Source organism: Oreochromis aureus, linkage group 5 (genome assembly GCF_013358895.1).
Source record: "Oreochromis aureus strain Israel breed Guangdong linkage group 5, ZZ_aureus, whole genome shotgun sequence".
NCBI lineage: Eukaryota > Metazoa > Chordata > Actinopteri > Cichliformes > Cichlidae > Oreochromis > Oreochromis aureus.
This window is the reverse complement of record NC_052946.1, coordinates 30,986,608-31,011,101: the sequence shown is the minus strand read 5'-3', so window position 1 is coordinate 31,011,101 and position 24,494 is coordinate 30,986,608. Positions and strand designations below refer to the sequence as shown.

The 24,494-nt window shown below is 40.3% G+C and overlaps 1 protein-coding gene across 4 annotated transcripts in view; it reads left to right on the top strand.

Moving 5' to 3' along the window:
* Positions 1-24,494, top strand: part of ephb2b (eph receptor B2b) — a 124,062-nt gene that overhangs the window by 81,778 nt on the left and 17,790 nt on the right. For all 4 annotated transcript variants that reach the window (XM_039612392.1, XM_031733250.2, XM_039612391.1 and 1 more), the window contains exons 4-7: positions 4,388-4,543; positions 7,077-7,412; positions 21,935-22,059; positions 24,025-24,187. In XM_039612392.1, the coding sequence (XP_039468326.1) occupies positions 4,388-4,543; positions 7,077-7,412; positions 21,935-22,059; positions 24,025-24,187 (780 nt within the window). The remainder of the gene's footprint in view (positions 1-4,387; positions 4,544-7,076; positions 7,413-21,934; positions 22,060-24,024; positions 24,188-24,494) is intronic.

Here is a 24,494-nt window from a genome sequence, read left to right as displayed (position 1 = left end):
ATAGATATGGGGTTTATAGACTGGATTACCTGTATCTCCCAACTGATTGTCTGGTTGTGACCAAATTCCCAGGAAGCCATGATGGAAATGTCAAAGGCCCTGATTTTGTTTGGTCTCTTTGTGTGTGTAGTGTGTGTGTGTGTGTGTGTGTGTGTGTGTGTGTGTGTGTGTGTGTGTGTGTGTGTGTGTGTGTGTACTGTGTTGGTGAGGACCAAAAACTGGAATGCTACTATACTTGTGGGGACCAACAGTCCCTTATGGGGACAAAATGCCGGTCCCCATGAGTTTGAAGGCATTTTTAAAACTCAAAATGTGGTTTTAGCATCAGGGTTACAATTAGGTTATGGTTGGGTTTAGGCTAAGGGTCAGGGTTAGGCCTTCATTTTTGATGGTAAGGGTTAAGGTAAGCGGTTAGGGAAAGCATTATGTCAATTAGATGTCCTCATTTAGATATGAAAATGTGTGTGTGTGTGTGTGAGAGACAGAGAGAGACATTTGATTTGGACAAAGGGGACAGGCCAGCGCGGCCATTCATGTTGCCATTGCCACTGAAAACAACACTCCCTGCCTTTCTCTGTCATACTCTGTGCTTGCAGTCCTCTTCTCTCTTTTAACATGGTTTCCTGCTCCCTCCCACGTATAAATACATGCACACACAGTCGAATTCAGGTGGATTTAGCTACAGGTCTCCTCTTCAGTGTGTTATAAATCTTTTGGCTATAATATTCAGGAAACCTTTGAAACAACCAGCAAATTACCTGCTGTAAAAACTGACTAGCACCCTAGTGCAGTGGCTTACCTTACTCCACAGCTCCAGCACAACTATTTTTATTCAGTGAGTCGAGCAAAAAAACCCTAATTAAAGCTTTTATGTCACTATATATTATTGGAAGCCATAAACATAGGCAGACACGAGCAGCTGGGGGTTTGGTATGTGTGTATGGGGGAAGGTATTCAGTTTACGATTTAAGACTTACTGTTAGATTAAAGTAATGCAATACTCGTTCTTCAGATGAACACGCAACATAACAAAACTATCTCGCCCTGCTGGCAGAGGTTTTCACGTATTTTTCAAATTTGGGATTTAAGAGCGAACGTGCCTGCTGTGTGCCTGGAACCAATTTTAGGGGTGATCTGGACCTTTTGACACAGCTACCACTAAATTGAGTCTGAAGTGTTTATAAATTCCCTTAAAGCTTTTCTATGCGGCTTTTGTTCTTGACTTATTGCCACGTTTCATTGTGTGTCCCATTTCCAAAAATCCACGTTCACAGTCTCCAGAGATCCAATAGGAAAACTTGGCATGTTTGATTGCTGCCATTGATGATATTAATAGCAAGGTGTGCGTATAGGAAGCAGGAGCAACAGAGGAGCTCTTTTCAATGAATATTCTCGCAGTAATTAAACCTTTCTTGCCAGAAGGATATCTGAAGTTTGAAGGAGCATCCAAAATAACAGCCTTTAGTTCTCACATGTTGAGCAAGACTTGCCAGCATGATGATCAAACAGCTCAACAGCAGCAATCCGGGCAGGCAGGGAGGTAGGGAATTAAAGCTCTGATCTGATTTTTAATCACTGCTCTCCGTGTCTCTGCTTCTCTACATCTGACACCAGACAACTGTGCAACTCTTAAAATCTGTCATCCGAGAGTAAAACGGAAATTCCCTAAATATTTCCCCAAAATAATGGCCCTGGTGAAGCACGCAGGAAAGCCAAGACATATAATTCAGTGTCCTCTTGAAATGGCATAGGATGGTTTTTACAGACATTTTTTCTTGTAATTTTATGAAGTGCCACATGAATAGTTGTTAACACAGTGAGCAACGCTGTTGTAGGTAGTCACTCGAAGTGGAAATGTTATTTACCCGCCCATGATGAGTTTTGTTCTGCACTAATGTGATTGGTTACAGTTTGACCTTTTATGGTGTTACAGGAACTTGTGTGTAAAAATGTTTGACAATTGATGAACAAAGAAAGCTTTTTCAAACTTTTTCCATGCCTAATTTAATGTGCTTACAATAGACGGTAAAAAAAAATGATGTTTGATGGTTTGGGACTTGGTGGGAAAATAAGAATTAACTACCATTTTGCCATCCAACAGCTACCACAGAGTATTTAAATCCAACCACTGTGGTAGCATGGCATCATGTGGCTTTATAAGTGCTAATCATTTAAATACTTCCATTTTCCTCCGCAAGTCATTGTTCTGATTGTTATGCACCGTCTGCATACTGTTACAGCACATACTGTACATTCACTGTGAGCACAGTGATGCACTCGAATCCTTGGCTGAAAAACTTCCAAACACAGCCATTCCCCACGTCTCCCCTCTCCTTTCTTTGTTTCTGTCCTTACGCCCCCACCCCGACTACCTCTTTATGCCTTTTCCTTTGGTGTTGCTCCTCAGAGCGCCTCGCTCTCATAGACCTCACTGCGCCGCTGAAGTTCGATCGCAATTCCCCGCATAGCTGTTGCCCGGGCCTCATTCACAGACCCCGTTGACTGGCAGTGTGAATGTCCAGGCCTCATGTTTCGCGCTGTACCCCGAAACATTTTTCAGCCATCAATCACGGTAGTAGAAAAACATGTCAAAGCTAATACTGAGTGAAGAGATGTTTAAGATTGTCTCAGTTTTATCCAGGAATAACTTTCTGCCATTCTGGTGTTTGTGCTCTTCAGGAACAAAACACTGTTTTTTGTTTGTTTGTTACTTTTTGTCTTTTAGGAGGAACTTTTTCAGTGAATGAAAGAAATGATCTCTTCTGTTTCTTGTTAGTTTGAATGAAACTAGCATTCACGGTAAACTGTATTAATGAAGCTTCTTTTAAAGTTCCCCCTCGTTAAGTAGTAGTGCATGTTTTACTCTACTGTCTGTAGGTGATACGGCTAAACTATTATGATTTATTGAACTACAGAGAATTGTTCTTCATGGTGGTCGAAGGTGATGGGTCTGAGAAATGTATGTCGAGTTCCAAAAGGGAAAAAGGCCATTAATCTGTGGCCTGTATGGTCTATGAGTACACTGGTGTCTGCATAATCTAAACATTGGGATTGGATCCGGACTAATTCTGCCTTGTGAAATGACCTCCTTTAAATGGGAGTTGCAGCTGCTGATATTTCCACATTCCAGATGCTACAGTGGAGCTGTAATTGCCAGTATGGCCTCAGAATGAAATAATGGCTGTATTTTTATAACTTTACAGTGTAGATATGGCAGTCGTGTAATAGTAAGGCTTTTAATACTAGTAGAAAATCGGATAACTTGTTTTCTTAATGAGGAAGAGAAACTGTTTGAAGTGCATTTTAAAAAGAAGCCTTATATAAATCAACAGTTTTAACTTTTCAAATAAAAGAAATATGCAAGGAAGCATTCATCTTCTGTCTTTTGTTTCTTTTCATCGCACTGAATCCATTTTGCTTTCTACCCAGAAAAAGCACCGAAAGACCCGAGGGCTTTTAACTTACCGATATGCAGTGTGTCCCGTGTGTAAATTTTTCATGTTACTATTTCATGTCTCTGTCTCAACACCTCTATATTCTTTTATCGGAGGGGCAGGTGGGAGCTGGATTACCTGAAGCAAAACCGCAGCTTTTTTGGCCCAAGATACGAGAAAATCTCTCGACATGGTGCAGGTGCAAATGCTGAAAAAAAAGGCTATTTATTTTTATTTTATTTTATTTATTATTATTTTTTAGGCAGTGAAGGTTTAGGTGGAATGTGACTGGAAAGGGGAGGATAAGGGGATTTCACAGACAGCTAAGTTGGTTTGTTTATCGCAGCAGTGAGTGGCGCTTGTGGCAACACGCAAACAGATGTACCCAGTGGTAGAGCCTGTGATTCACCCACACAAAGTCAGATGCACAGATAGAACATTTAATGGCTGAGCCGTGTGTGTGTTCATCACGGTCTCTGTGATGAATGTAACTTTCCTCCCATGTTTCCAGAAAGAGGCCCTTAAAAGGGATCTTAACAGGAAGCGGGGCACTTCAGAGATTTCTCAGGCAACTACAGCGTGGTGAATAATTCAGAGCAAACTTACATGTAGCCATATCTGCAGAGGCATGCAAGAGTGTGTCTTTATATTCAGGGTTGCTCTGATATATCTTTGTTTGATTTATGGTGTGTATGTTTTTTTCTTTTTATTTGATTTCTGGTAACTTGATGGATTTTCTTTTATAACACAATATGAACTATGCATTGGCAGCGTATATACAGGGAATTACATGGCTACCCTTTTTATGGCTGTATAGTATATAAGTATAGTATTATAGAAACCTAGTACTTCAGTACAAAGTAAAGTTTCATGCAAAAATGTATTCACATGCAGTCTGCTTTTTGAAAATCAACTGGTTATGATTTCAAAAATTCTTCTCTTCTCTCTTTTAGCCTGTCTGTCAGGCTTTTTCAAGCCAACTCAAGGAGATGAGCCCTGTATGCAGTGTCCCATCAACAGCCGTACCACCAGTGAAGGTGCTATTAACTGCGTTTGCCGAAATGGATACTATCGCACCGACTCAGATCCTCTCCAGATGCCTTGCACAAGTATGTATGGTACTGAAGCTGTGATATATGAACTTGCCAATTACTTGCACATAATACACAGACAGGAATGGAAAACGTTTTGGCGTCAGATATGAACTTTCTGACACACACATGTCACAAGCACAAGCAGAAGAGCTCCGGGATCAAAGGACAGTGGTCGTCTGTGTAACTCCAAACAGAAACCCTGTCAGAGCTGTCCCTCACACGAAAGGGATGCTGACATGCTCATAGTGTGGCTGTCCACAGATCTGACCCAGCAAACAAGCCTCAGCTGCCCCTCCTCAACATCACACAGTCCGTACTCCAAACCAGACCAGAGGTTACTGGGCCAGGGCGCATAGCTTTGTGAGGGGGCAGACTTGGAGAATGAGCCGAGGCGAGACTCTCTCTTGTCATGCCAATGAAGCTGTTTGAATTTGAATTTGAATTTGAGACTGACATAGAGGTTGGACGAGAGAGACGGGCTGAGGATAGACCTAAGCAAAAGTGAGCAAGGGAGGGGTAAAGTGCGAGGGAAAGACACGCAGAAAGACACGAAGGAGGAATTTGAGGGAGAATGGGTGCGTGTATGTGAGGAAGACGGAATTACTGCATAGAGCGCAGTCTAACTAAAACAAAATGGGAGAAAGTGGGATAAAAAAGCCTCTTTCAATGCTTCGATAGTATTTTTTTTTTTCCCTCACTCCCCCTCTCTGTCTATTGAAACAGAGAGAGGAGGGAAAAGATTTGATGGTCTCCAACAAAGGAGATTTGCATAAGCCTGGCTCTGGGAGTTGAGCAGCTGTTGTGAATGAGAAAGCAACAGCGTCACGTCACCCGTATTAAGCGCAGCAGGGCCCGGCCTGATTAAAGCAAGGGAATGGGCCCATCAGAGCGGCCCGCCAGCTAATGGGGCGGATATTAGTCCTCCTCCCCAGGAAGGAGATGCCAAGGAGGAGTTATGTTTCTATGTATAAGAGACACCAAGAAGGGCACTCCAGTGGGCTTTCTTCCAGAGCCAGAGATCTGTTAATTGCTGCCAATTAAAACGAGGTTAAATAAGAAATGATCGATTCAGATTTTAGGATGTTGTGGGCGGAGTGGAATTGTTTATCTCATTAGTCCTGGAGGATACGTCTACCATAATTAGGTGCACATGTCTGTAAAAGCTAAACAGTTCTCATTGTTTGTTTGTTTGGCCTGTCACTCAACATGTAGCACCATGTGGAAAGTTTCCACTCTGTAATGCCTAGCTGCTAAGAATGTCTCAATAGGAGAAACAGTAGGTTTCTCTCCGCTGCAGTAACTCTATACGATGCTCCATGAGAAAATTGTCAAGAATAGATGTTAAGAAAACACTTGATGAAGTGGACACCAGCATTGAAAATGAGAAAGTGTAAATGGGCATCCCGAGGGAAGAGGCGCTGCCAGCTTGGAATGCAGTCAGCACAGACCTCAAAATGACTATACAGTATCTTTGCGAGCTTTTTCTCTACTTCTATTTAAATAGGGTTTGTATTTTTGCCCTCCACGCCATCAAGGACACAATACAACTTCCATCCCAAAATTACACCAATTCTTTATAGAACTAAAAATGTCTTTAAAGGTTTGGCTCGAATAACATAATGAATAAAAACACATATCATCGTCTTTCTTTCCCTTTTTTTGTCCATGATCTACATACATCACTCGTCCACCTAGAAGCAATTTTCCTTTAATGGCAAACGCTGCAACATTTCTGTATATATTGCAATGCTATTGCAAATCTCTATAGAATTTTTTTAATCACTGATTATTAGATATTAAGAAGTCACAATGCACAATACAAGTATTGTGCTAGGTACAGCTGAAAGCTGATTTCCATGTGTATTCCTTGGGTGGGCTCTTTTGGGAAGCCACCACTGATGTTGCATGAGTTAAAAAAAAAAAAAAGGTCTTATCTGAAAAATTAAAAATACAAAACAATACAAGTTCATCGAGAATATGATGTGCCAATGCTACAATTAAGGTGTGTTTAAGATTAGGAAGATGCTTCAGGAAAAATTATGATTCATATTAGAAATAAGTAAGCAATGAGTTAATGTTTAGGAAACATTTGTTTTAGATTTAAATTACTGCTTTGTTTGGTTCAGGGGGGCTTCGTATTATAATTTCAATAACAAACTTTATGAAAATGGACCAACTCTAAATGAAATGATAAAGTTAGCCTGTTAGTCGGTAAGTCTTGCCTGGCTTCATTGTTGCATCGACTTTATAGTTACTATAGTTTTACTTTGCTCCAGTTTGACTTGAATGCAAACATTATATAATTTTGGAGCACTTTTATTCTTCTTTGAAAACAGTTTAAGATGTTTATTTACTAGTGGATAACCCCCCCCCCCTCCAAAAAAAAGTAAAGGCTGTAATTTGACAAAAATTTCAGTCAAAATAGTGCAGACTTGGATCCTCTTTACATTTACATTTGTTTCATGAAGTGTTCTTTCCCTTTTTATTGATTGATTTTTCTTCGCACTTATCAGCATTTAGAATAAATGCACACATTTCTGTTTTCCAGCTGTCCCCTCAGCGCCGCAGAATGTGATCTCCAGTGTAAATGAAACCTCAGTGATGCTGGAGTGGATGCCCCCTCGAGATTCAGGGGGCCGCGAGGATGTAGTCTTCAACATCATCTGCAAAAGCTGCGGCGGAGGCCGAGGAGGGTGCACCCGATGTGGGGACAACGTTCAGTTTTTACCCCGCCAGTTGGGCCTGACAGAAACTCGGGTCTACATTAGTGACCTGTTGGCCCACACACAGTACACGTTTGAGGTGCAGGCTGTCAACGGGGTGTCAGATCAGAGCCCCTACTCCCCTCAGTATGCCTCAGTCAACATTACCACTAACCAGGCTGGTAAGTGGACCCATCTGTCTTTTTCTGCACATTATACTCCCCATGTGGTTTCTCTTCTCTTCTCTTCTCTTCTCTTCTCTTCTCTTCTCTTCTCTTCTCTTCTCTTCTCTTCTCTTCTCTTCCATGTTTATTTCTGTACTTCTCCCCTTTGTCACACACTCCTTGTAGAGAACCTCTTCATTGCTCTCACTCCTCTACAAGCACATAATGCACAGCACATAAAGCTCCACTATGTCTGTTTCTTTCCTGCATGGTGATGTATGCAGATTAAGGGCTGTAAATGGGAAGGAGAGTGCTGTTGATGATGTGACAGACAGAATGTGATGGCCTGCTGGTCTTTACAGTGTGACCTCATCACCATGTATTTCAGACTGAGGAGCTGAGAGCAGGCTTGCTGCTGTCTCCCCACTTCATCTGCGGTTCAGTGATTACAGCTTTATACGCATGCAGCCACTTGGTTGTAGAATTACATTTTAAAAAAGTAATAAAAGCAAGGATAGTATCGCAATTTATGAGCTACCTTGTAGACTAAAAAAAACTTCAGAACGAGAAACCAGTATTTCAGTATGTTAATATAAAACATCTTGATAAGTGGGGCAACGTTGTAATCTTTAGGATTTTATAGAAATCAAAATCTTATTTAAACATTCTTGTGCAATGGTTGGCGCTTTCCAAGCTTTCCACTATGCGATTGCAGCCAAATTCAGCCACCGCATCTCTGATTATTTTACAGAGGCAGCAGAATTGATTTGTTCTTTAATTGTGTCTATGAAACGCATCGTTTGGCGGGCTAAGCTTCGTTTCCCGAAGCACTGATGAGCGGAGGGATACAGCCTGCACTTAATCTTTGCACTGGCTTTGCATTCCATTGGCAGCATGCTTAGGTGTCTGTCATCACTCATCATTCATGCCTTTGCACTGCAGGCAGTCTTATAAATGCGCTTCTTACAGCACCATGTTGGTGCACTTCGTTTTTGAATCATAAATTCATTGTGCTTTAAAAAAAAAAAAACAACAACCAGAGAACTGTATGCAATTTGAATGATGATATCTACAAGAGGGAAATCCTTTATTTAAAGTGACCCGTTGTAACAAACGTATGTGATTTGTTTGTTTAAAAGCTCCATAAAGTGCTCCGTTACAATGCTGAAACTCTGTCACACTAAAACAGAGGCCTTTATGCAAGCACAGACCTCTTTTTATTGTCTGTTTTGATTTGAGTCACTGGTGTGGTGGGTTAATGAGGGCCTGTGAGTGCAGTTAAGCGTTGTAATGAGGCCCCTGCCCCACTCTGTCTCACTGGGCCACAATAAGTCTGCCACCCCAACCCTTGGCTTCTCTGCTTCTCCTGCCGAGGGGTCCTGGCGGAAATTGGGGGGCTCTGTGCCCTCTCCACTGAAGTGTCCGTCACTTTGGATTAGGCAGCGAAAGCTCCCGTCAGATGGAGCTGTGAAAAGAACTCAACTCTTGCTCCCCCCCCTCTCCACGTTCCCACCTTCCCCCATCACCTTACTGCTCACTCCAGGGACACGGGATTGGAGTTTTGCCGTGCTACGCTACAGGCTGGGGTCACAGGGACTGGAGCCCATAATTGCGTCTGGTTTGTGAGGCTTGGAGGTTACATAAACATCGTGTCACCCCTAATTAACTCAGGCAGTTTTATGCCTCCCCTTACAATGAAAATGAGAGCGTGAGATGGAGAAAACAAAAGCCAGAGTCTATGAATTTTTGTAGATACATGCATGTAAATCCAACCTGCTTTGGACCATCGGCTAGAGCGTTCCGTGAAAGCAACAAAAAAGAAAATTTGAAGCAAGTGGTGTGAAAGTGTGTCTCATTACTTGTACGGATGGCTGCCTCTTCTGCTATGACTTGTTGGTGTAAAGGGTGGTGGGGTATGGGGGGGGGAGTGTGAGCAAAACTTCTCACTCTCCATACCCAATCAAGCACCCACCACACGCTATTACCTACAGGGCTTATCCTCCCACTCTGTAGGTGGTTGGCGACAGTTCCTCTGTGATAAAGGACATGATTGCCCTGGAAAGTGTGGCGCTTGATTACACAGTGTAATGCCACACAAAAGCAAATTCTGGGCTGAATGCCGTTTGAGCCTGTTTTATAAGCGTATGACTAATTCCCCAAACCTTGTATTGTGTGGAATACGCAGAAGCCTTGAAATGTGCCTCTAAGCCTTTTTTGTAATAATGAGTCACACTTAAGCCATTTACTTTGGCTTCACTGTATTTATATGTTACTTATATGGGACATGAAAGATGCACTGGGAATCAGGCAGAGAGTTGCAAAAGAGATGCTTTCCAGCAGCGAAAAAGCCATTTCTGGGTAATACATCAGTAGTTATGCTCCAAGACCATCCTCACAAACATTTTGTGGTGCACTATATGTATACATATTCTAAATTAGTTATACTGATAGTTGATATTGGGTGTGTAACAACATTATAAATGAAACCAGAGCACTCAGAGAGTGCAACTCCCCCTGAAGGACAAGGGCTATTCTAAAACTTTTGGTGTTTCTTGTTTTTATTATTACAATATGACAATGTCAGCCTGTTATGGCGCCATTGTGATGTCATAGGGTGTCATATTGAATAAATAAAAAGGCTCTCTCCGTGCCGTTCCATATGATATATTACTTGATATCGTTTGCTGTGATTTATTTTCAAGCCAGTTCTGACCTTGGGTGTTAACAATGCTTAGCCAACAAAGGTACTCGTCACCACCAAAACCTACTAAATTGTTGTAAAGTGTGAAGACAATACGTGGGTAAAATAAAGTTTTTACAGATTTTTCACATTTGGTGTCACTGCGACCTAATTTTCACCAAGATTAAATCACCTCGAGCTGTAATTGGTATCTACCATCACACGAAATTTGAAAATGATATCTTGAAAACTAGGGCTGCTAGAATGCAAACAAACGAGCACAACCGATTCCATACTCTCTTCCTTCCTTTCAGTGGTAGAATAAAGAAAATGAGGGTCTAGCTCAGGAGTTAGTGGGTATACAAGTAAAAGTTTCCTTTGGTAAAATACTGTATTGAACTCCAAATATCCCAGGATGCCTCCATTAGTCTGTGTAGCAGCAGGGTATGCATAGAATAAAATAGTGTGAATGTGTGGGTGACAGTGGCTTGTACTGCCAACACAAGGCCAAAGGAAAAAAATGAATACATTTCTTGCTAGCGTATTCAGTGCCTGACTTAGCAACAACTTAGTCGTCTACCTTATCTTCCAAAAAATATTAAAAACATCTTATATATCACATTCACCATTGGCCTGCAATTTCATTTATGAACTGCAGTTTCTTTCAAGTCACTCTGTGCAAATGTTTATGTGCAAAGAGTTAGACAGGATAGGGAAGTCATATTTATTTATTATTTTTTAAATAAGTAAAATAATCATTTCATGTCATTAGTTAATCTAACCTAGGAAGGCAAACAAAGAGGCAAACAGACGTAAACTAGACAAATGCCCCAAAATGGTTCAGCTCTTTTAAAGAGATTGCCCTTCTGTGCAGTGAACACGATGTGGTGAGGATAGATTTTATATATGTCCATCTTATGTTTGGTAAGAAGATTTACAACAAGTGTGTGTCATTACATCTTCTAAGCAGTGAATTACTGAACACATACATTATGAAAAAAAGAGGTTATATCCAGCAAATCCAGTTTTTGTTAGTATATTCATGACTGTGCAAGCCTGTCCAGAGAGAATTTCTCACTCTCTGCACCAACTTAGATCTTGCAGTTTTGTTTTACACCTCACTGTATTCTTGGGGAGCTTTTCATTTGTCTGACTCCTGCTTTAACTAAGTAGATTTCAGTCAAATGAAAGTAGCAGTAAGGTGAAGCAAAAAGATGTAGCAATAAGGCAAATTACATTGTTTTGTAGTAGCCACACAGACAAATAGCAGCATTATCAGTATATTTTAAATGTTTTCATTTCCTAGGATTTGTGATTTTTACCTCATTTTTTTTAATAAACCACCATTGCCAAGCCAGAGTGACCAGGCGGTCCTTTAAATTGGTTCCGCTGGAGACTGGTTGAAGTTGAGATTATGTCAGTAGGGATTTTATGAGAAATCCGTCCAGTTATTGTATGCAGACAAGACATGAATAAATAATAGCTAAGAACAGAACTGACATTTATGTTATAGCTTACTCTAGATATGCTGTATCATCAATTTCAGTGCATAGAATAGAGATTATCTCTTACCTCAGTGAGTACTATCGGTATTCTGCAGACAGATGAATGAGATCTCCATATCCCCTGTGTGTTTGCCATATTGCATTCTGGTTGAGTATATTAGATTTCAGAGGACATATTTGTTTAGGCGTTTCATTAACTCAAGGTGAGCTGCTGCTAATGCTATTGAAAAGCAGAGGGACTGAATTGGTTTCTTATCAGGTGAACTGGCTGATTGTGCGAGGGAACCCGGGTGGGGTGGTGGGGGCGGCATGTAATCGGGTGCAGCCTTTTCATATGGTCTAGAGAAGATTTATGACTTAATCATGGTCCAAATTGCCCAGGTCCACTGTAACCAGGCTACCAAGTCCTTTGCTGCTCCACTGGGCCATGGTGTGAAAAGCACTGGTACAGAGCCAGGTGGGACCGCCAGAATGTATCAGTACACCAAAAAGCCAAATGTGGCTACTACACTGTTAACCTGAGGGCAGTGAAACTCGTTACAAAAAGATATATTATTTTTGGGCCACGGCCACTGATTGACTGCCTTTGTTTAATATAGTGGCATTTTTATCGATGAGACTTGAAACGTAACATTTTTAAAAAGTGTTTCTGTTTGAAAAGCCCTATGTGTGCTTCATTCACTATATAGTATCCTAAAAAGTTATAATACATCCTCATGCATATGCGGTTCACATTACTAACAGACCAAGGTAAGAAAAAAATCAAACAAACTTGAGACAGAAAATATTTAGAAATTTTCACAGTGGAGCAGCAGCTCAGTATCAGCAAAATGCCAGAGATGCAAGCTGAAAAATAGAAAATAAACTGAGAGTCAGACAGGGACCACCGGTATACATGCGGCGCAGTGTGACAGTGACAGAAGGTGTTGAGAAGGGCACATATGGTGGGTGCCAGTGTAGGTCAGCCAGGCAGACAGACAGGAGGCCTCAGCATGCACCTGGACCTCAGTACTGACAGAGCCTTGAGAGAAGGCTGTTCTGGTAGTAAGCCAGCCACCCATACATAAACCACATTCATGTGCTTGTTGATACTGAGCCAAAAGGAGGAACTTGGGGTTCAGTGTATTGCCCAAGGACACTTCAGCATGTTGAGAAGCCACGGATCGAACTGCCAACCCTGCGATTATTGGAAACCCGCTCTACCTGAGCCACAGCTACAGGCTTTAAATAAGCAATATGAATTTAATTATGACTCCCCAGAAGAGAATTAGCACATGGATTCTCTAAATTAGTTAACTAATTGATTTTATTCATAAATCTTTCAGTAGTCATTTGAATTTTTTTTCAGGGTAGATTTTATGGATCTTTTCCTTCTCATTTGCATTTATACAGGAAAGCAGAACAGAAAAAACACCTCAGCTGTATATGCATCTTGGTGAAAAGGCCATGATCTTTTGGTCTGTGGGTTGTAAAAGTGAGCGTAACGTGAATACATTATTCAATAACATTGAGTGTATTAGCTATACACTGAGGTGCATAAATGACTGAGCGTGCTTGAATGCAATCGTTTATTTACTTTTTACATTCAAGAGCATGAAGCGCTGATAATTAAAAAAGATAATAAATAAAGGTCATGAAGCAAAAAGGGGTGACAACCTAATCAGCTCGCTGTTTTCTAAGTGATTTTCTATAAACTTTATAGAGTTAACTTCGTCAATTAAGCAAATGGATTTATGATAAACTCGGTGCCACTCCCTGCTTTTGTCTCTTTTGACTTTCTCCCTGATCCTCTCTTTTTGTGTCCCCGCTCAACCTTTCTGTTTACAAAACACACTCAAATTCCTGCAGTCATGTACACCAAGTATTCCTTTGAAGGCGGCTGCAAAACAAAGTTGTCACTGTCTGAGCAACTGTCTTCTTCCTGTCTGGAATTTCTGGTGTGGTCGTGACACGCCACCTTCCCCCCGCTCCTATTCGCACGTCATGAATACCTCTCATTTTTTAATGTAGCCTTGATTCGCTCGCACGGATCGTACTGAGCGCACAAACTGCAGACTCTCATCCACTTGAATGTATTAACTGTAAATTGGGGTCAGGAACTTTATAATGTGAGATGATCTTTTGTAATCTCTGCTATTGTGCGCCACTCATTATAACAACTTCATACTATGTAGATAAGAATGACTTCAATGTAAAGCCAGACGTCATTGCTGCTCATTGAAACAGAAATGAGTCAGGTGTAGTAAATGCATTTCCACATCTTCTTTATTTTAGACAATCATTACTTCTGAGCTACTGAGTGGGAGTGACAGGAACTGACAGAACTTATGTAAATAAGATAAGACATATTCATATTTGTTAAATGAGAGTGATGGTAAATCAGGACACTGGTTAAATCGCTGTCAAATAAATAATCTTTAAACAGGTCTCCGTTTAAAGGATGTCACCTCATGCTGGATTTCATATCTTCACGTTGTTACATTATCGACTGTTTTAAACGCATTTTCATCCCAGGGCATTACGTTTTTGCTCTTCTCTTAGATGTTACTTGGGTTTCAGATATCCACACAAGGTGTCTCATGGTACTGTCACTGAAAGCAGAAAGATATTAAACAAAGTTTGTATTTGGAGATCAGAAAGGTGCTGGTGGATTAAGTCCTAAACATGTCAGGAGACCGCACAATACACACTATTTCATCTTTACTTGCATTTTTACTTGCTGGCTAGGTTTAGGCACCAAAAACTCACAGTTAGGTTTAAGTTTAAATATGCCTCTCATTAACCATGCCCTGCTTTAAATGTGATGCCAGGGGATCACATTTAAATAGATGAAATCCATCTCACGCTTGCCACAACCTGGTTCATCAAGTCACTGATGCCAAAACACACCTTGTGCGTATCTCTGACGCCAGCATTTTTAACTACAGCAGTGTTTGGCGCCCAGGGAATGAGAACAGGCTGGTCATTCCAACACTGTACAACACTGACATGCTTCTGGAGTTTTTCTCCTTGTAGATGCCAGTTTAGAACTTGTTTAAATGCATTAAAAGTAGAGTGCTGATTAAATGGAGTTCCTCCAGTTCCTCTCAGAGCTGTGTGTGTCAAGAACTTAATTCCACATCAGTGGAATTGTATTTGTCAAAAGTGGTGTGCGAGGAAAAACAAAACCAAGAACAAATCATTTCATTTCACAAGTGTGGGTATTCATTGTCACAAACAGTTAAATTACTTTGTAATTTCCTGTACATAAATTCAGCAACTCGTATGCACTGAGTGCAGAGAGAACTCATCATTCACATGAGTGTGTCTGCTTGGCAAACTCTGCAGCAGATTCACACTCTCGCAGGCAGCTGATCGCGAAGCTGAATTCTGCTCACGCAGATCAATCTGACTTTTGAAAGTTGGGAGGGTGGAGCAACGAGGAAGAAGGAAACTAATGTTATTCGTCACTTTCGAAGCAGTGACACCACAACCTCTGTGCCTGGCGGGATCAATTTAACGTTTGAAAGTGAGATTTACTGGGTAGCAACATGGGCACTGTTTCGTATTGTACTTCTTCATAACCTACAAAATAAATGTGGTGAATTAAGTCTAAGGAGCTTGGAAAGAAAAGCATCTGGACTTCTTTATGGACTTCTGGACTTCTTTCCAAGCTCCTTAGACTACGATGACTTGGATGACTGAGAACATTCACAGACATTTTGGTAGGAATTAACTATCAGCTGTTTTTTTTTTTTTTTTTTTGTGTGTGTAGCTGTGGAAGTACTGACAATTATGACCAGATCACTTTAATACTGAAGAAATCTTTAAAAGAGACTGAAGCCGCTGCACTCCTGTTCCATTAGTCTGTCACGACAAGAGTGCACAAATATAGTATAACGCAGTTATTATGGCTTAACATGTTAACCTAAACCTGATAGACGTGTTTAATGAGACTCTGGATATCCACAAGACTGCGAGCCAACTTTTTATTGTAATATCTGTATTAATTTTCCTAAATCTTGGCCTCTGACACATATCCTCCATATAATAATATTGATAATGATAATAATGATGACTAAAACTGACACTGAAACTAATAAAAACGAAACTAAAACTAAACATTTCCATACAATAAAAACTAAACCGAAACAAGAAAATCTACTTTGGAAACTAACTGAAACTAAACTGAATTAAAAACAAAAAGTCAGTATGAAATAAAACTATAATAACTCTGTTCTACGTGCACCGGTTGTTGAATTTACAAGCGAGGAATTGAATTGTGCGAGAGGCAATGAATACCTGCGCCTATGAAAGGAAGTTATTTTCTTGCGCTCATGTTTTATCTCGCGTGCTGCTTTTGACACAAATGTAATTCCATGCATATCCCTGTGCCAGACAGCTCAAACATTGTTTGTTATGCCCAAGTCTGCCCACAGAAGCAAACAAAACACATACTGTATTCTTTAGTCCATCTGAAGTGTTTAACAATTGAAATGGGTGAGTGAGAATGTACAAAGTTCGTTGTATTAAAAGAAAACTTTTAAGAATTTTAAGAATCTGTGTGATTTGGCAGCAGCTTTGACAGTTTTGGGGTTTTTTTACCCCCCCCAAGTTCCCTTGTGTTTATATACAACACATGAAACCGTCTGGTACAAGATTGCCCTCGGTTTATTTTCGCAGTCCATCAACTTTTGTAGTGACAGTCATTCACTACCATGCATGTCCTTGTTAGATCCACCAACATGCAGTCACTAAAGAGATGTACTGGTTTTGATTATAAAATTTATAAATATCCCTCTTTCCCTCTGTCCACATACTAACCCGGCTTGCATTTCTTCTGCCTGCAGATTTTATAGAATGGATTAGAATTAAACCCTAACCTCTGCAAGCATCTGAAAACTGGTCAAACCTCTGAATCGCCTATTTAAGAATTAGCTTATAGTTGATGTGTGAGTGCATTATAGTCCTCAAATCTTTTCCAGTGCAGATGGTTTAAAGCTTGATGAACTGAAATCTCACTTTTGTAGCTTTACTGTGCTGGGAAATCTTTATAGATATAGAAGCCACAATCCTTTTCAGCTGGGGAAACGGGGCAGGCTGCCAGCATGCTAAAAGTACATGCAAATATGGGCCTCTCTCTTTAAGACATCTCAACGTGCTGCTCATAAATGGACGGCAGTCGAGAGAGTGGAGCAGTGGCAGCCTGTTTAGGACAGCCTGGTAGAGGACCAGCTGGTTTGAGCCCTTTGGGAGAGATTGCTCTGCAGGGAAACTGATTTTTTACAATGAAAGGAAAAAGGGATTTACGAGCCCTGACCTGTTCTTGCTACCTCCCCCATCTTCCCCAAATCATAGCATGGTTCTCTGCAGCAGAACATCTAATCAAATCAGAGCCACATGGTTGCAGACACAGAGTGATGCAAGAAAGATGCAGATAAAAAGCCTCAAACACATATTTTCTCAGAAACATGATTCATGTGCCAGCAAATGTTTTTCACCTTTTGGCTGTGCTGCGTTGACTGATATAGAACAGAGTGAAAAGTATTAAACCATCAGGTGGTGTCGTCTGTTAGCTGCAGGAAGTAAAATCCTTATTTTGATTACTGTGATTTTTTTTTTTTTTTCCCATCACTGCTCAGCCAAACATAACGCTATGTAACTCAGACTAAAGGAACTTTTTCAGTTCTTATAACCCTGAAGGAGGCCCCTGTCTGCACTGAAATCAACCATCAAATATCTTAGAAGCCCCTTTGTATTTCTTAGGTTCTAATTCAGGTTAGCTGTTCCCCAGCACAAATGAGCAAGTGATGTAAGAATGTTGTTCCAGCACAGATAATCACACTTTAATCAATTTCATGTAATTATCAGCTGTGTAAGAAGGACACTGCTTTAAAAATAGAGCAGAAAATAAAGAGATGGCCTGACAGTGAAATTCAGACTTTATTAAGCTTATACCCTTTCCTCTAACACTTGCTAACCCAGGCCTTCACACACAGCAAAGGGATATAGACAGAAAATTAAGATGCTGAAACAAGATTACAAAAAAGTAAAAGAACAAACCAAACTGCATCTACACAGTTGCTTTTTCCTCTTGCCTCGGGTAACATAATGGCCTTATAATGGGTGAGTAGTTCCTTGGGCTGGTCATAGTAGCTGGGCTTATCAACTTTTCTGGTTGAACCCCTGCCTTTCCATTTTCATCATGAAACACATGACATGTGTAGAGCTCTTGTTGGTTTTCTAGCTGTTCTATGCTGTGCTATTAAGTCAGGTTAGGGTTCCTACTGGGAGAAGGAAAAAAGCCCTTGAAGGGAGCTCTCCAGTGGGCATTTACTCTCTTTTTCACCAAAGCAGTACTAGAATAGAATAGAATTCAACTTTATTGTCATTGCACAGGTACAGGGCAACGAAATGCAGTTTGCATCCATCCAGAAGTGCTTTAGCCGTGATATAGATATATTACAATATATATTAGCAATAATATAGATATGTAAGTATATTACAGATATGGGTCTATTATGGTATGTTATAATGTACACAGTATGAAGTATGTTATGAATATTCTATAACTATAAGTATGTACAGGCTGTAGTGAGTACAAGCTATGAACAGGTCCTACTAGGTCCTAATCTCACACTGGTTCCATGGGAAACCCACATTTATCTATGTGTGCTAGCAGAAGGATGCCCCATTAAATTGCCTTGGATTTAAATGAGTGAAAATATCCCTGTAAACCCTGTCTATAATTGATTAGGGAAGTCACTATGTGTTCAAACATAACAGCAAAAGATCTATTAGTAATGTTAAGCAAAACAGAGCCTTTGTATTCTCTGCTTTTGAGCAAAGGCCAGAGTTTCATGCTAGAATAGACTCCAAAAGCACTGTCTTCCATATCAGATCCCAGGCTGGGTAATAATGTGGGGTCTGAAACCTAATTCTCCTATAACAGCTGGGGCCTCCCATCTTCTCACAATTAAGCAATACGATTGCACTCCTCCCCAGGCCCCAGCGTATTCATTATTTGATTTGATTATCAGTCTGATTATCTCTGAGCTATTTATAAGTTTAGTTATACTGGAGTTCAGGAAGTTAAATGCAGTCACACAAAATAAATAATAATCATACTAGGCCACAGAAACAGCAGAAGCATGCTTGTGACAAAGATATTGTATCGGCTGTGATTATCACTAACAGTCCTTGTCCTGGTGCCCTCACTATTCTGTGACATATGGGAAAATAATAAAATACTCCAGTTAGGTTCCAGCATTTATCTTTTAGGTTCAGCAATCTAATCAAATTATATGAATGTGCAATCTCTGTCTTTGTCATTATAGCTACTTCATTAGTTTTAAGGACATGAACAGAGGATTCATTGAGAAAACTAAAGCATCCATTGCAAGCGCAGCTCACTCACTATGAAGACATTGATCTTACTTGACAGAAAATTGGCTTACTTCATTTAAATGGTAGGGAAGATTTTCACATCTTTGTTTTTAATTCCTAATTATCTTTAATGGAGCAGGATCCACATGATTTAAAAATAATTACTGTAACAACAAAGAAAATTGTTTGAAACAGCTACAATATGTATTTAGTGGCATAACTCAGTGACTAATGTTGACACAATGGAAACCAAGTATTTATTCAACCCTTCAAATTATAGATGGACTTGTGGAAAATAATTCTCGGTACACTTTAAGATTTGGAATATAATGGAGACTTGTAGATTTGGAGTACATCAATGGGATGTCTGAAAATGGTTTTCATATGTGAATCAGTGCTGTAGGCCTTAATGCAATGAAAGGCTGACTTGGCATACCGCTACATTCTGCAGTCAATTGGTGGAACGTCAGCTTAGCTTGAAATGCGTGGACTGAATTGACTTGAAATATCCAGCACAGCTGGATTTATATTCATAAATGCATTCTTATTTTCCCTGTAATGTTTCAACACTTGGTGTTCTTACTTAGTATTCACCTCAGTCATGTCATCATTTAATCTTAATCTGTTTGTTTTTAGTTACACCGCCCCTTATCGGTTTCTTGAGCCCAGACATGGCGACTGCCACTCTGTCTGGAAGTTGTCCTTTAACAGAAGAAAACCACAGTGTTCCCCTCCAACAGCTTTCAATGTTGGCATGTGTCCATCCTCTGTACATGAATACATGAGCTGCCTTTGTTTCTGTGGCCCTGTATCAGGTTACTAAGCAAGGCTGCACTGTGTGTTTAATAGAAATGTTATGCAGGAAAGGCCATGTGGCAGTCTTGAATATATGTTATGTACATCCGTAATGTGATACTCGTGAGTCCTCCTTAGAGTCACCGTTTGCCTTATTAGGCCGTCGTCTTGTGACTGCAACCAAACTGGCAAAAGAACTTGGAGATGGAAGAGATTCCTATGACTGGTGTCCTGGCTGGATACTGTATACATTACTGTACCTCTGGCTCAAGGATAGGGGCATGATGTACTTGCAGAGTCACAGGCCATCATGGTTTAAGTGCTTTGCTGAGATGAAATACAGAATCTCAATTTATTATCTTCTGGCAGTAATACATGAGGACATACTCATTGCCTTGAATACCACTGTTTATATGAGACATTGTAATTTGTTGCGTCAGATGGATGCTTCTGTTTTGGTCAGAGGGCATTAACAGCTTGGCTGATTAGTTAATTAGAATGAGTAAGATTAAAAATGGGACTTTTTAGTCATTGGCTCATTCAGTCAATATGGTTACTTATATATGATATTTTATCCCCTGCTTTAGGACAGTAGTTGGAAAAATGGGCCTTCCTGTTACTCAGTTGTAAGCGTTTCACAACAAGAATGAAAGTTTTATTGAATATGAAAAAGCCACACACACACAGCCTTGGAGTCTTAGATTATAGAGGCGTGGCAGTTGTAGTTTTCCAGTCAGTGGATTTTCGCGTGCCGGTGGAGAGACTTTTGACTTTATTGCTGGGACTCTGGGGAGCCACTTTGTTGCTGGTTGAGGGCTGTGTGTGTGAGCAGCACGGGTCTGTAGGGGATGAGCATGGGGCTTGGTGTCCATAAATCTTGCCCAGCACCCCTCCTTCTCTGACACCCTAACCCACCCTACCCTTTCACACACACTCAGAGGAGCAGACATTAGGCCTGGAGGCCTTGCCAGACTTCCCATACATTCTCTTTAGCTTCTCTTAGCTTAACACTGACCTGCAGCACCCTGAACTAATCATAATGGATGTTGGATGACTTGAGGTGTTCACGCCCCCCCCGACCTGACAGAATTTTAGGTCACTGAGCTGTGTAAGACCAGAGTAGACCACCCATGATGTAAGAAGTTTAAATTACTTCGTGACTCAGTTTGCTCGAAAATGAATAAAATCAGGCAATGGAGTAAAAATAATTTCGCTTGTTTTGCTACGTAAATGAAAAAAGAACTTCACTAATGTCACACCCTTGACAAATATTTTCTCTCTATGCCCAATAATTTTTAAACTCACAAAAACAAAACAAAAGTTTCACAAAAAATCACCAAAACAAGCTTTGTTTTTTAAAGAATGTCTTTATGACACAGACAATACTATTCAAGATAGACTTGACACATGTGTGAGCAAATATTAAAAGTCCTAACTATATACTATTACCAGAGGGATTTACCTTTTAGGTCATTTACTTGTTGTTGTTGTTCGGCAAACAGAGCAATAGCTTTGAATATTTGACTAGAAAATGGGTACTTAACGTTACAGCCAAACAACTGTGCAGCACTCTTTAAAATCAGCTTGACTTAATCTTATTACTAAGCCAATCCATCACAGTCAACAGTCACCCTTATTTATTTATTTTTAAATGGTGGAATTGGAAAAAATGTTGGCAGAGAAAACACACCATTTGTAAAAATTTCTTAATAAAATAGGAATGCGAGAAGACAAAAACAGCTTGGTAAGAATGTTGTGTAGACTCTTTGTGGCTCATGTTATTTGCTCAATTTGTTTAGTTTATTTGGCTTCAAAATGTGCTTTCTTCATGTAATATATGATGGTCTGGTGATTTTAAAATGATTTATTTGTAGAAGGTGGTCTGTTATCAACAGTAAGACAAGCGGGAATTAATCCCATGAAAGTCACGGTTGATACTGGGAAGTCCCGTGAGGCTGCTTATGTGATTTAGCTAGTGTTGTCACTTGCCAACTTGCAATGCTTCCTAGCCATGAAACTCTCCAACAGGAGACTCCACTTTATTACATTAGATTTTATAGCCTTACACCTTTGCAGAACCCAGTGTTTGGCTGTGAGTTTAAAGATGCTGTAAAACTCTCCTGAGCATGACTATGAAGTTGGTGGTGATTGATTTGCTTTTTACTTAATATGCTGCTGTTGTTATCTCTTTACAGCTCCATCGACTGTATCTATAATGCACCAGGTGAGCCGTACTGTTGACAGCATCACCCTCTCCTGGTCCCAGCCGGACCAGCCTAATGGAGTAATCCTAGACTACGAACTGCGGTATTATGAGAAGGTACAGTTCATGCACATTCATTTGAACACACACTCTTTACTCGTACTCATAAACACAAATTCGATTTCTTTTTCTCTCTTTTTAGGATAAATAAATATAATCACAGGACGCTTGGTTTGATATAAAAATTTCTAATCAGCCAAACACATGGCAGCAACACAAAACATTTAGGCATGTAGAAAATGCTAAGACGATCTGCGGAAGTTTAAACCAAACATCAGAATAGGGAAGAAAGTGAATTTAAGTGGCTTTGGACATGGTGTGGTTGTTGATGCCAGACGGGCTGGTCTGAATTTTTCAGAAACTGCTGATGTACTGGAACTTTCCCACATAACCATCTCTAGGGTTTACAGAGAATGGTCAGAAAAAAAGAAAGTATCCAGCTCGCTGCAGTTCTCTGGGTTATACCGATGACAGAAGAGAATATCCAAACTGCTTTAAGCTATTGGGAAGGCAATATCATCTCATTACAGCCAAGGTATACAGAAGAGCGTCTCTGCAAATGGTGAACCTTTAACCATGGGCTATAGCAGAGGAAGACCACACAGGGTGGCACTCCTGTCAGCTAAGAACAGAAAACTGAGGCTACAATTTGCACAAACTCACCAAAACAGGACAATAAAAGATCTGAGAAATGTTGCCTGGTCTGATCAGTCTGAATTTCTGCCAGAATTTGGCATAAATAACATGAAAGCATTGGCCCATCCTGCCTCATATCAAAGGTTTAGGCTGCTGGTGGAGGTGTAATAATATGGGCACATTGCTGTAGCACACTTTTGAACTAACTGAGCATAGTGTAAATGACACAGCATGAGTCCAACTAGGTACTAGTAAGGTATATCTAATGAAGTGGCCAGTTAGTGTCATTTGTTAAGCAGTTTTTGTTTGTTTGTTAATTTAAATTCAGAATGTCTGTCCACAGTAGATCCTATAAAGATTGTAGAAAGAGCTTGTGAAATTCTCTTTCATTTATAGAGAATGAGCAGACGTCACTGGGAAAGGAAGCCATGCTCAGGCCTGCAGTACAGCCACTGGGGACTGATGCAGACTTGTGGTTAAAACAATGGTACACTGACTGCTGTAAAAATAGTTTTTAAGGGGCAGGCTCCACCAAATCGGCATACTTTCTCACAAGAACGCTTGAAGTGAGAAACGCGCATTGATTTGAGCAGAACGTTCACTTAAATACATATAGCCATTCACAGACATAACGACACGCACACACATATTTGCACACACATAAGCAGCATTTGTCAAGCTTTTGTCTACATGCTGAGCCATTCCACTTTTCAGTATAATTCCTTTTTCTGACACTGCTGGAGAGAGCTGTCAAAACAATCGTCTTGACCCCTGCTGTGACTCAGAAGTGTGTGCTGAGCACTGCATTGAAGGGAGCAGTTAAAAGAGTCTCTGCTCTCAAACCTGTCAGCTTTCTGGAGAGGAAGAGCGTGGTGGTGAAATACAACTCTGATCATCAGAACGTATGGCTCAAAGAAGCCGACTGACCTAGAACTGCCACCAACTCTACCTTCTTAACTGCGGCTGTTGGAGCACTTTCAGTCATGCTTCTTTATTAAACACTGCATTATTTTTGTGGTAGCAAATGATTCATATTAGTTCTCTTGAGGTTACCTTGAATGTAAAAGAAATGTAGAGAAGTCAGGAAATTTATCAGTGCTTTTTTTTCTCTGCACTGTTCCAGCTCCAAACATTGCAGGTACAATGTGATTAATATATGCACAGTTTAAAACAACACAGCGTGATGAATGAAGATAAGAAAAATATACATATATATTATTTAAAAATTCCTTATAAGTGCTAGATGCTGCGCTTGTCAATGCTATTGAATTATTTGTCTCTTCTGGGTTCTACTTTAAGAAGTAGTTAATAATTCTTATAAGACTGTTATTACTAATGTTCCCAAATGTAACATTTTGTTTTCTTTAACATGTTTTTTTCTTGCAGGACCAATCAGAATATAACTCTACCGCTATCAGAAGCCAGACCAACACTGCAGTCATCCGCAGCCTCAAGCCAGGAAGCATCTACGTGTTCCAGGTCCGGGCCCGCACCGTAGCTGGGTTTGGACGTTACAGTGGCAAACTGTACTTCCAGACCATGACTGAGGGTGAGAATTCAGCCAATGTTCACCAGAGCACGCAGGGCTGTTATCACCTTTCATGCGTGGCCTGCCGACACACCATGTTGTATAGTATGAATTCAGACAGCTGCGGGAATGCGAAGGAAGCATGTTGTGGCGTAAACAATCCCAATACTCCGAAACCATATAAGACAGGCCTTGAAGTCATATTCTTATTTTCATCGTGTCCCTTTTTCAGCAAGAGAAATCTTAAATATTTTATTTGTATAATAATTACTATCCTCCTTTTCAGCGCCGCAGATTTCTTTCCTTTGTGTTGTTAAACAGATTTCTT